This window comes from Trachymyrmex septentrionalis, unplaced genomic scaffold (assembly GCF_001594115.1).
Source record: "Trachymyrmex septentrionalis isolate Tsep2-gDNA-1 unplaced genomic scaffold, Tsep1.0 scaffold114, whole genome shotgun sequence".
Classification (NCBI taxonomy): Eukaryota; Metazoa; Arthropoda; class Insecta; order Hymenoptera; family Formicidae; genus Trachymyrmex; species Trachymyrmex septentrionalis.
In genome coordinates this window covers 269,984-281,029 of record NW_017304269.1, presented here as the reverse complement: position 1 = coordinate 281,029, position 11,046 = coordinate 269,984, and the positions used below count along the sequence as shown (strand labels likewise).

General features: G+C 37.0%; 1 protein-coding gene across 1 annotated transcript in view; it reads right to left on the bottom strand.

The window, feature by feature from the left end:
* The window catches only part of LOC108753290, a 40,830-nt gene extending 33,291 nt beyond the window's left edge, over positions 1–7,539 (bottom strand). Inside the window, exon 1 of the mRNA XM_018494764.1 lies at positions 7,028–7,539. Within this exon, the coding sequence (XP_018350266.1) occupies positions 7,028–7,400 (373 nt within the window). The 5' untranslated portion in view covers positions 7,401–7,539. The remainder of the gene's footprint in view (positions 1–7,027) is intronic.
* Between the last annotated feature and the right edge of the window lie 3,507 nt (positions 7,540–11,046).

Genomic DNA, 11,046 nt, shown 5'->3' with positions numbered 1-11,046 from the left:
GCCCCCTCCCCCTCTGCCACTCGCTATATTATATCGATACGCGATGCCTCGTCGATATTGCGATTATCGATATTCGATCCATCACATGATTAAATTCATTATAATCAGACATTTTCGTAACGATGCGTTTACGTTGTGTGAAATAATAATAACAATGACGAATATTCGACGTAACGATGGATTGTAATCCGACAGCATTTGCTGCGAAGACGATATCCGATAACATCATTCTGTTATATGCGATCACATCAATTTTTGCAATCGCGTGTCAGTAGTTCTAATAAAATCGTTATTGCAACAATAATGGCGACGCCGGTAACAACCTGACGTTACAATGCGTATAGCTCGTGTCTCGAGTGTTAACAATTTCCGACATATTCCCGATAAGTAACAATTTTTATAATCACGTGTTGGTATCTCGCATAGAATTACATGTCGTTATCGCGGTAGCGCAATGCTGGAACCAGTTCAACTTTGTAATTTACACGAGCGTGAGAAAGCGATAAAATGTGTGTCATTTTTCATAATTAGGCATTGCTATTCAAATACGGGTGCCTATCGTTTTGACGGTGATTGCAATGTTAATGCGTGCGATTAATGTTTTTTATTATTATGCTTATACACGCAAACACATCCAAAATCGGGGCAAAGGCTTGTCTCGTTATTATGGTAAATAACAGCGATATGTGGTTAACGCCGTTTATGGAGAGGCTCTACGTTTAAGATTTGTATTATATACTCTCAAGTCAACACCTCGCGAATTATTCTGCCATTTTTCTGCAGATAGAAAGAGAGAAGGAGACAGACGATATCCATATGAGAAACTGAGGTAAATCCAGGTGGTTTTGTGCGCTAAAGTGCTAGCTTTAAACTTCCCCGTCCATCGGTCAATTAAACTTTCTCTGAATAGCGCAGGATGTTGGAACGAAAATTGTATATCAGACCTATATAAAGCGAATTACAGGAACGTTTCGATTTTATATTTTATCGTTAGATCATTTTTAATCTATTGTAAAATGTCTATAATAAGAGGCGTCTGAATAGAACTTTCATCTGTAAATAATTACATGTACTATTGCTTTCAACATTCTGAATATAGTTTTTGTTTCAGATTCCTACATTTTGGTTTAAATTTGTCCCATTTAAAAAAACGTTGAAAAAACGTCGCTAAAACGTTACATTATTAAATGTTGAAATGAGTGTCTTTTTAATATTGAATTTAAGGTAACCGGGTCTAATTTAGACCGTTTCCCAAAGTGGACTACTCGCTGTTATATAATTATACGATATGTATTATAATTATACGTCATTAATTTAACTGATGACAGTAGTAATTCGTAAGTTAGTAGCAGGTGATTCGTACGACTCGATTGCATCGATTCATAAATCATATTATTCATTATGTAAAAGCAGGAAAAACTGATACGTCGTGGTCGTGATGTAATAGTCCGTAAGTAAATAATTGCTTTCTATAATTATGAATTTATTATTAAATTATTATAAACGCGGTTATTAATTTCCGTTTGTATTATTGTAGCTCTATATTCATATTTTATAACACTATATTTAATTTATACTTTTTTTACTCACAACGTTTTGTTTATAATTAAAGAAAAGGAACTTTTAATGATAATATTTCTCTCTCTCTCTCTCTCCCTTCCTCCCTCTCTTCCTCCCCCCCCCTCTCTCTCTCTCTCTCTCTCTCTGTGAATCATGTCTGAACACATACGTAAGTGACATTTGTCACAAATATAATATATTATGAAGATGTATTGGATTAATTAAAAATGGTAAAGGACCTTTTACTTGTCCGAATTGCGAGTGAATCCATAAGCACAATTTTAAGAAGAAGTTAACACGAGTATTTAATGTTTAAGTTGCTAATTTTCAATGTTTATACATCAATATGTTTATATAATGAAATTATAAACTTATAAAAGTAACGTTGGATCATTTTACTTTCCGTATTTTTAATATTTTCGTAAAAGGGAAAACATATACGCGGCTCACATTGGGTACACATTTTGCTAAGATGTCTCAAATGCTACCTTTCTTTTAAATCTCTACCGCATTGTGTTTGATTTCCGTTTTGTTTCAATTCTTTGATGCACGAATTATTCTTTAAGTCTTATGAACTTTCTTACTGTCTTTTCCTTCTCTTCTTTTCTTTCTGTGCCTCTTCCTTTCTCTTTTCTCTGTCTTTGTGAAGAGCGGTCGCTCTTTTTTGTCAACTGCCCTAATGCCTCCTCCTTCAGTCTAATCGTAAAATAATAACAGGATGCTAGACAACGCGACCGCACTTATCAAAGGAGCTCGTTTGGTCTCACCTGCATCCCTCCCGAGTGTATTACATTTCTTTCGATGATGGACACTGTTATTTTATTCGCTATAATCATTAGGGTAGCTTACAACTCTCGAATTGACGAGAGAAGGCGTGAGTCTATTACTATTTAAACAATTCTTTTTCCGGAAGAAGTAGTTTCGAAGAGAATCTTAATTTGATCGCCCAATTTAAAAGCACGAAATAGCCCTAATGGATCGTTGGACGTGATACACGCCGATAAAGTCACATAAATATGCGTTATAGAATGGAAATGGTTAATTTAAGAACCATACGCCAATTATATATCGCGATGTGTAACACTCTTAATTTAATCTCATCTCTCATCAATAAGAGACCTGTCGAGGCGCGAAGAGCTATGTTTTAAGGAGATGTCATTTTGCAAACGGAAAACACAATGCTAACACCTGTTACAATGTATCGACATGCGCGAAATATAATGCTTAAAGCGGCAATGAAAATACAATATTTTCAGAACTAATATCACTGATGTAATACAACTACATAAGTTATGGTTCATAAATACTTCCTGCTTTGAAAGATCATAATCAAGAACCTACCAATATGACTAATGTTTATGTATAACTCCCTTTTTGCTTTGCTTCAACGCGTCCGTAAGGTGCGTCTGTCTATTTATAGTCACGTCTTGTACGATATGATCTATGTGCGATTACTGGATACGATGTAAAGTTGATAAGAGAGGCGAGATGGAGCGAAAATATCTCCGCAAATTCATATCTCTCAAATATCATATGTCATTCGAAAAAGTCGTTGTTCCCGACGCAAATAAAGCTTTCTGAAAGGTCATTAGGCAGATACTGAAACACCACGAGGTTCAACACTCATGCACATTCTCCATCTGTCGCTGATTTGAATCGCGTTAACTTGAATTTGAACAGGTCGAGATACAATACGAATGAAAGCGAGCGGGCATGAACTTAGATTAATCGACGGGTCAGTAAGTTGGAAATCCGCAGATAAATGCAGAATGAGAAATGAATAACATTTATACTTAAGACGTGATAAGCTTTATCGGAAAATTACATAAACCAATTGATTGACAAAAATTAAAGAAAAAAAAATACAGGAAGACACAAAGAGACGGAGCAAAAAATATCTTTGTAAATGCATATCTCTCACCTATGATACCTAAACAGTTGCACACAATTTACAAGATAGATTTAAAATTCGAATTGCGTCAAATGAAATAATTAAGATTAATGTTTGGAATCTTGGTACCAGTTCCTATTTGTTCTTTTCTACGTAATTCTCTGAATTATAATAATAATTCCGAATTATTCGTTCATTGCAAATTTACGTGAAAGAGGTTTGCGTTTGAAAAGTTTTACACAGGAAATAACCAATTTACTTAAAGAATGAATAAAGAAATGAAAAGCAAAATCACCTGATGTGGAGCGTCATACAGAATCTGTAAAGCAACGACAGGACGCCTCCCATTCCGCTTTGCATGCCACTGACAGCGGCCCGACCGTCGTCGATGGCGATATCGCTATCAGGTTAACACGTAAAACGACACGTTTTAATCCAGCCGATCTAGCCTCGACGTCTGAATCTTAATTCACGACGACGGGATTGCACAGCATGTGGCAGCTTTGTAAAGCCATTGGGAGCCGCCGCGAACGCCGACGGGACGCAATTTCGCGGCGACGCTAAGCGCTCTCAACTTAACGATCGCGCTAACGTCGAAAAAGTTTAACGATTGTATAGTGTATAGAGGCGTATACGCGCGTGAGTCCAACACAAGCATTATGTCGTCGAGCTAATTATGTAAATGAGAATTTCGCGAAGCTATAAGGGGACGGAGAAGAAGATGGGGAGATTCGCGATGCCTTATACACAAACGGCCTATCGCCTGGCGACATCGATCGGGATAAAATCGCGACACGCCGCGCGCAAATGTTTCATTAGGAATCGGTATAATTAAATGTCCAAGTATAATACGCTCAATTGCGAGGGACACGAATTGGAGCATGGCGAACATTGCGATTTCGCTCGGCAAGTTAATTTACGTCGATTTGGCGCTCGGCCTAATTCTCATTTCAAAGAAGCGAATTTATTCCGAAGTCGAAAATTAGAAAAATCTCCAAAGGAGTTCTCCAAAGTTGCTTCCAAATGGTCATAGAGGTCTCAGAAATTTGCGGAAGTTTTTAAAGTAATCCTAAGGAGAGAAACTTAATCACTAACAAGTACATGACTTTAGATTTACAACACATAATTTATTAAAAATTAGAGAATTCTTTTATCCTTAAGTATTTCTCCAATTGTTTGTAACTTTTAGCAAATAATCCAATACGTTTAATGCATAACAAATTTTGTTGAATAACGGTCTAACAATAAGAATTTTTTAAATCAAAACAATCGAAGGCATAATTATTTATATTTGTCAAAAATTACGTATAAAAATATCCTAAATACTGGATTTTATCTGTAGTAATGTAATCGAATATTTTGGCGATTAAGTTTAATTAAATTTCTGTATTAAATTAAATTTTTGCATTTGTGTAACATTCCATTTAAAGTGAATTGTATACACTATTGAAAATAAAGTCAGTTTCAACATTTTTGCATATCTGAGAAAGTCCACTAAACATCCTTAAATTAAAATTAACATTTTATTTTCAACAGAGTATGATTCATTCAAAACCTTCTAACATCAATGACATTTTTCACAGCAGAAAAATCGCACAAGCGATCGTGGGATCGTTAAGCCAATCTAGTTTGACATAAAAGAAAGGCATTAAACGTGAAAATAAACTTAGCTCATGCTACGATGTGACGCTATAAAGGACGTTCGGTGGACGACGTTCGATCAGAGCAGACTTGCAATTACACGCGTTCCTGCCGTTACCAATAAAACTATTTATCATGACGAAAAGAGGATGGGAACTTTCATAAATCCTGAAATAACCGGTGGGTCGATCTGATACACGCTCGCGTGCACGACTGACGTTCATGAACGAAATGCTTCTCCTCGACATAGAAATCATTATGCAATTATAACGAATCTAACCGCCGCACCGCATACTTTTGCGGAACCGGCGAAATCGCCAAGTATGTTATCCGACGCGGCATGCCGTTGGAGAAGAACTATGAAATTACTAAACAAAAACGTCGGTCTGATAATAAGCAGAATTTTTCTTACCCAAATCACACACACACACAACAAATATCATTTATATTCGTTAGAAAGTTGTACGAAAATATAAAAATATTCCAGATATCAATAAACGTTTCTAAGCATAGCCACAAATCTTTCTACAAATTTAAATTTATTCGATACTTCAAAAAAATTTTACATTGTATCACATTTTTAATCAATCTTGATGATTAGGTTTAATTAAATTATATTTCTATAAAGCATGCCAATTGCAATTATCTTAATATAATATTTCTACCAATAAAAAAATTTTACACAATCATTTGATCAGTCATTCAGTACGATTTTTAAGCTACATAATTAAATACTTTTTTGAATTGAATATTTTGATAGTTGAATTTAATTAAATATCGTGATAGTGTGGAGCTTAATTAAATTAAATTTCTGTGAAAAGACACAGAAATTTAATGCAAGTTAAAATTGCTTTAATACAATTTTTTATTATTTATTGATTATCTCTTTTTTAAATGAATATTTTTCAGAATCTCCATTTTAATCAATTCCTCAAATTTTTCTAATTTTGATACCGCGCAACTTAGTAATCACATATCTATATTACAGTTCTACAACAAAAAATATTACTATTTTTTTTAATACTTATATATCTCACGTATAAAATTAGTAATCATTGAGGAATTTTATAGACCTAGGAAACTTAATAAACACAGATACTATTTTAATTATTCGATATCTTGCATTATATAACCAATTTGAATTTTGTTCATTAAAAGATATATTTATAAAGATATATTTACGCAATAATATTTACGCAAATTCGTGGTAGCGCGCGATAAATTCACAGCGGCGGAAATAATCGAAAGTCAAAGGCAAGCGAATTAAGTGGCGCTCCCTTCGAAGCATAAACAAGTGTTAGGGACGTGAATGGGATCACGTAAAAAACAGATTTCCACCCTCAGCAACGCGGACATTCTCGCGCACGAAACACGATTTTAGACGAGCGGTCGCCAGGAAGGGCGGGAAAAGGGGATAGGGACTAACGTCGTAAGCGATCCCAGGGGCTCGTCAGGAACGATCTTATGATTGACCGCGTTACGCCACTCCCTGAAGACCGTTTTTCAAAAGCTATTTCGGAAACACCACCACCATCAACATACTTCAACGAGCAATCATGGAGAAATACTCTAAAGTAGATTACTAATTCGAAGAAGTATAATCTATTAATTTCATAACTATGAATCTTTTGTAGAACACAAATTTCTGAAGGAAGAAAATATTTTAAAGAATATTATACTCTTCTTTATAAAAGTGGAGCAAACCATTATCTAAGAGTGTTTTAAAAGAACCTAATTGAAAGTTACATCTTTTACATGTTCGTTTTGTCTTTTAAAAAGAGTTTATAAAAGAAAAATAATATATATTTTTTTTAATAGTTGTGTGCACACACATACACACACAACACACAATTCGAGTATTTTTAAAAAGGAGCTTAATTATGGTTAATTTAAAGCTTTTTATTAGCTTTGTACAATCGTTTAATTTCTACTCACCCTTCTTTTCATCTTCTTCCTCTCCATGATCAGCAGCATGATGAAGATGATGTACAGTAGGATGATGCCCAGTGATCGCCGGTACCAGGGAATGATTGCTCAACGTCGGATGAGGATGATGCGGATGATGATGACTGAGAAATCTGACTGCTGCGGCAGCGGCCTGATGCTGAGCCTGCATGCTCTGCTGGACCTGACTCTGCACCTGACCCAAAACCGGATGATGCGGCGGCCATCCTGCCAAGTGAAAAGGAAACACAGGCGTCGTCCTTTGGAATAACCTGGTCGGGGCCAGCAAGGATCCTCCGGAGGCGCTGGAGCCGCTACCGGGGGGCAACGGAAAGGACAGACCGCCTCCAGGCTCCAGGACCATCTTTGGTACCAATTCGCCGGCGCTTGTCTCTCCCTTGGAGAGCGATCAGTCCGCTCGCATCAATCCCTGCGATCAGCGAAACCCGATCACCAGAAGAGGAAGAGTCACCTAATCACTAGTACACTGATGTCATGTGTCTGTCAAAGATGGGAAAGATTGGAAGATATCTGACGCTATTAGAATGCTTCCAGTTAACGCGCGTTTACTTCCATTTCAGGCCCTTCGAAGCATGATCACTGAGCAATACAGTCCATAAATCACTGCTTATAAGTTCACTCACTTGTAATAACCATTAAAACGCTTGCGAAAACTGTGATCTCGCAATTTCAAACAGGTTTTTGTATCTTCCATTCTAAGTCTTTCAGGTCGTTACTCAAATCCATTCCTATCTTTGATCTTCTTGGAAAGCGATGATCTTAAAAAACGGTGATCAGAGATCTTGTTGCTTTATAATGTAATATTTTACATATTCCTGATATTTTTTAACACTTTCAGGATCCATAAATCAATCCCATAGTCCAAATAGTCTTAATCACTCGTACTTCCGTAATCGAATAACAATATTTTACATATTTAACAATTTTTTATGTACTAACATTAAGTTGCCCGTCGAACAGGTGACTGGCAGAACTCCACGAGCCGTCGGCCAGCTCAACGACGTACTCACAACTTTTAAATGTAATTCTTTCTCTAACTAAATTCGATCAGTATCACAAATTAAGTTATAATGTATCAACCATACTTCTATGTATCGATGATTTTAAATGTAGATTGCACCACGTACAAATATAACTGTCCTTCACTTACTAAACACATCAATTGAAAACTGACGATCTCTCACGAACGTCTTTTCAAAGTCCATCATAGAATATTTGATCTGTGACGTCACTGGAAGTCTCACGATTCACGGGAGTGATTCTTCTCGGTGTACTCCAAAATTCTACGCACACCGAGATCGAAACGCCTACTTGCGCACGTTTGCGACACTTTTTTGGCCACGACGCGTTATCGGATATACTTCCGGGTCCTCGCAGTTCCCGAATACGTGCGCGTGACAGGCGAGTCTCCGGGATTTTCTTGATAGCAAGGACCTGCTGGTTAAGACCACTACGGCATGAGCCAACGGCACAATACTATCTGCCTCGAGACTCGAGTCAACGACTCCCCTCTGTCCGCGAAACTGAAACTGGTTTCAAGAACCGCCCAGAAGCGCGCAATTGGCCGAGCCCACGGCAAGCTCGTGGGTTATACGGAACGTCGGACCAATGCGAACGCGAGAATTATACGGACGGTGCCACCCTCCGTACGCTTTTTTCGTCCTGGAATTGAATCGACGCCTTGCTTGCGGTGCCTAGTGGGGGCGAATCAATTGGTGGCTGCCCTGAAACAGGCCGCAAGATGGCTCCTCCCTTCCCACAGCCGCTACGAGATACCCTTGCCGATCTCATCGGTCGAGGCATTCGGATTCGATCCGAGTTGGATTCGTCGTAATGGACAGGCAAAATATATATCAGTGAATTGTGTGGTTGTTTATTGCCCAACGTTGTTGTCTCGCCTTTCGTCCATTTTCTTCTCCCAAATGAAAGCTTTTGAGGTAGAAATTTAACTTCTCGGCCCACAGACACTAGGTATATAACTTAAATTTTAACAGTCTAATTACAAAATTGTATTCAATAATTAGTATAAAACGGTGAATACAACGGATAATTTAACGTTAAGAATACTATGCAGCAAGAATTTAAACAGATAATTAAATTTACGCCCCGAAAGATTTCTGTGTGTTTAATTTTTCAATCATTACTTAACCATTAAATTATTAATGCTTTTCAACAAATATCGAAATTAAAATATCTTAAATTCTCTCTCTGATATATCGCGGATAATATTTATTCCATATGGAATATCTTATTGATAAAATTAATGAAATAGGAAACCCTCCTCGGGTCTCGAGTGAACGTACGAGGAAGAGACACCCCCATGATCACGCACCACCACTCCCGTCGCAATCCCCACTCCGGAAACTTCTTCCGCCCCTCCAACCCCCGAGGGCGCGATCCTCTTTTAATAAAAGGAGCTCGGAGGCGTTAAGTAATTACATCTATTCTCTACTGGGGAGGAAATTACCTGCGCCGGGTCGGTGTGGGAAAAATTGGGAAATTAAAATTAACCCCCCACCCCAACTGAGCCGTGCGCGCTTGCTCGCCTGTTCTGCCCCCTTTCTCGGATTGCGCGCTCGACCGGAACACTTCGTTCTCGAATTTAGGAGGAGCCGGCGGCCATTACCGCTTACGTAATCTTTTTTTGCACAGTGACGGCGGCAGCTTGTTAGCGAAGTTATTTAGCACGCGATTCGCTCCCCGTTCGTCGACGAGAACCGAGAGAGCCAGCACTCATCTATCATCTCTGGATATTGTTACCAGAGTAACACTAATAAAGGACAATACATTTCAACGCTCATTGTTTTATATCCAAATGAAATTCCAGCTTTCTTCTCATTTCAACAACTATATAATTTCTAATCAATCAAATAATTTACGGTATACTAAATTCTTTTGTAGCATGTCGTAACATTTTATATGTTGTTTACGACTCAATAGGGTTATTTCTACGCAGTTGTGTAACATATCGGTACGATTTTTACTTACAATTTTTACTTACTATGATGTTACATTGACATATTGTTTACAATACGTATTTTTCTCAAATAATCTGCACACACACAAAGTCAATTGACAAGATAATTTGGTAATAATTATATATTTTCATTTTATTGTAACTATTGATATTTTGTCTCTACAGAATCATTTGCATAACAAGTATTGAAAATAATTTTACTGAACTTTATTTGTATTGTCGATATTTCTTCAGAATTATAAACTATTACAGACAGAAAATGAATATATTGAATAACGACTAAGTTTGCACAAGAATCAAAATACTTATGGAATACATAAATTTTTACTTATAATAAGAATGTGTATAATTAACGTTGTAAGAATTAACTTTTCGTTACACAAGTAATTAAATTACTTATCGATTGACAATAAGAAACCGCAAAGTTGATTATGTTAAAGGAAAAGGAGAGAGGTTGAAAGGGGTGAAATATAGTCATGAAAAATTGATCGAGCACGATATCTCACGTTTAGGTGCATCTTGGTGAAGGAACCAGAACACGCGCGGGTCATACATCAAATACCCGGAGGCTCTGCGCTCGCGCGCGCGTGCCGCCATGCTTTAATATAAAACTTAAATAACGACATACACAAGAGGGCAAGGACGGAAATGGCGAATAATCTTATGAATAAGTTCTTCGCCCGGTTCAACCGCGAATACTAAAGTCGCATGAGAATCCGCGCCTTTAAGTCCTGCGGTGTATCTTGAATTGATGAACGTGGAGACGATCGCACTTTTTTTCTTAAATTTTAAATCCTCGACACCTAAAAGCCTAGAAAAGTCGACAGAACATCTCAACTTTTTATAATTTTATATATTCATATACTATTTTGTTTAAATAATGTATTTTAGGCCCAAAGAAATGCAAAGGCTTTATATCAAATATGTTAATTTTGTGTTTACCTTATCAATATAGAAGATACATTTAATTTTTAACTGTGACTTTGACAATTATCGCAGTGAGAAATAAATT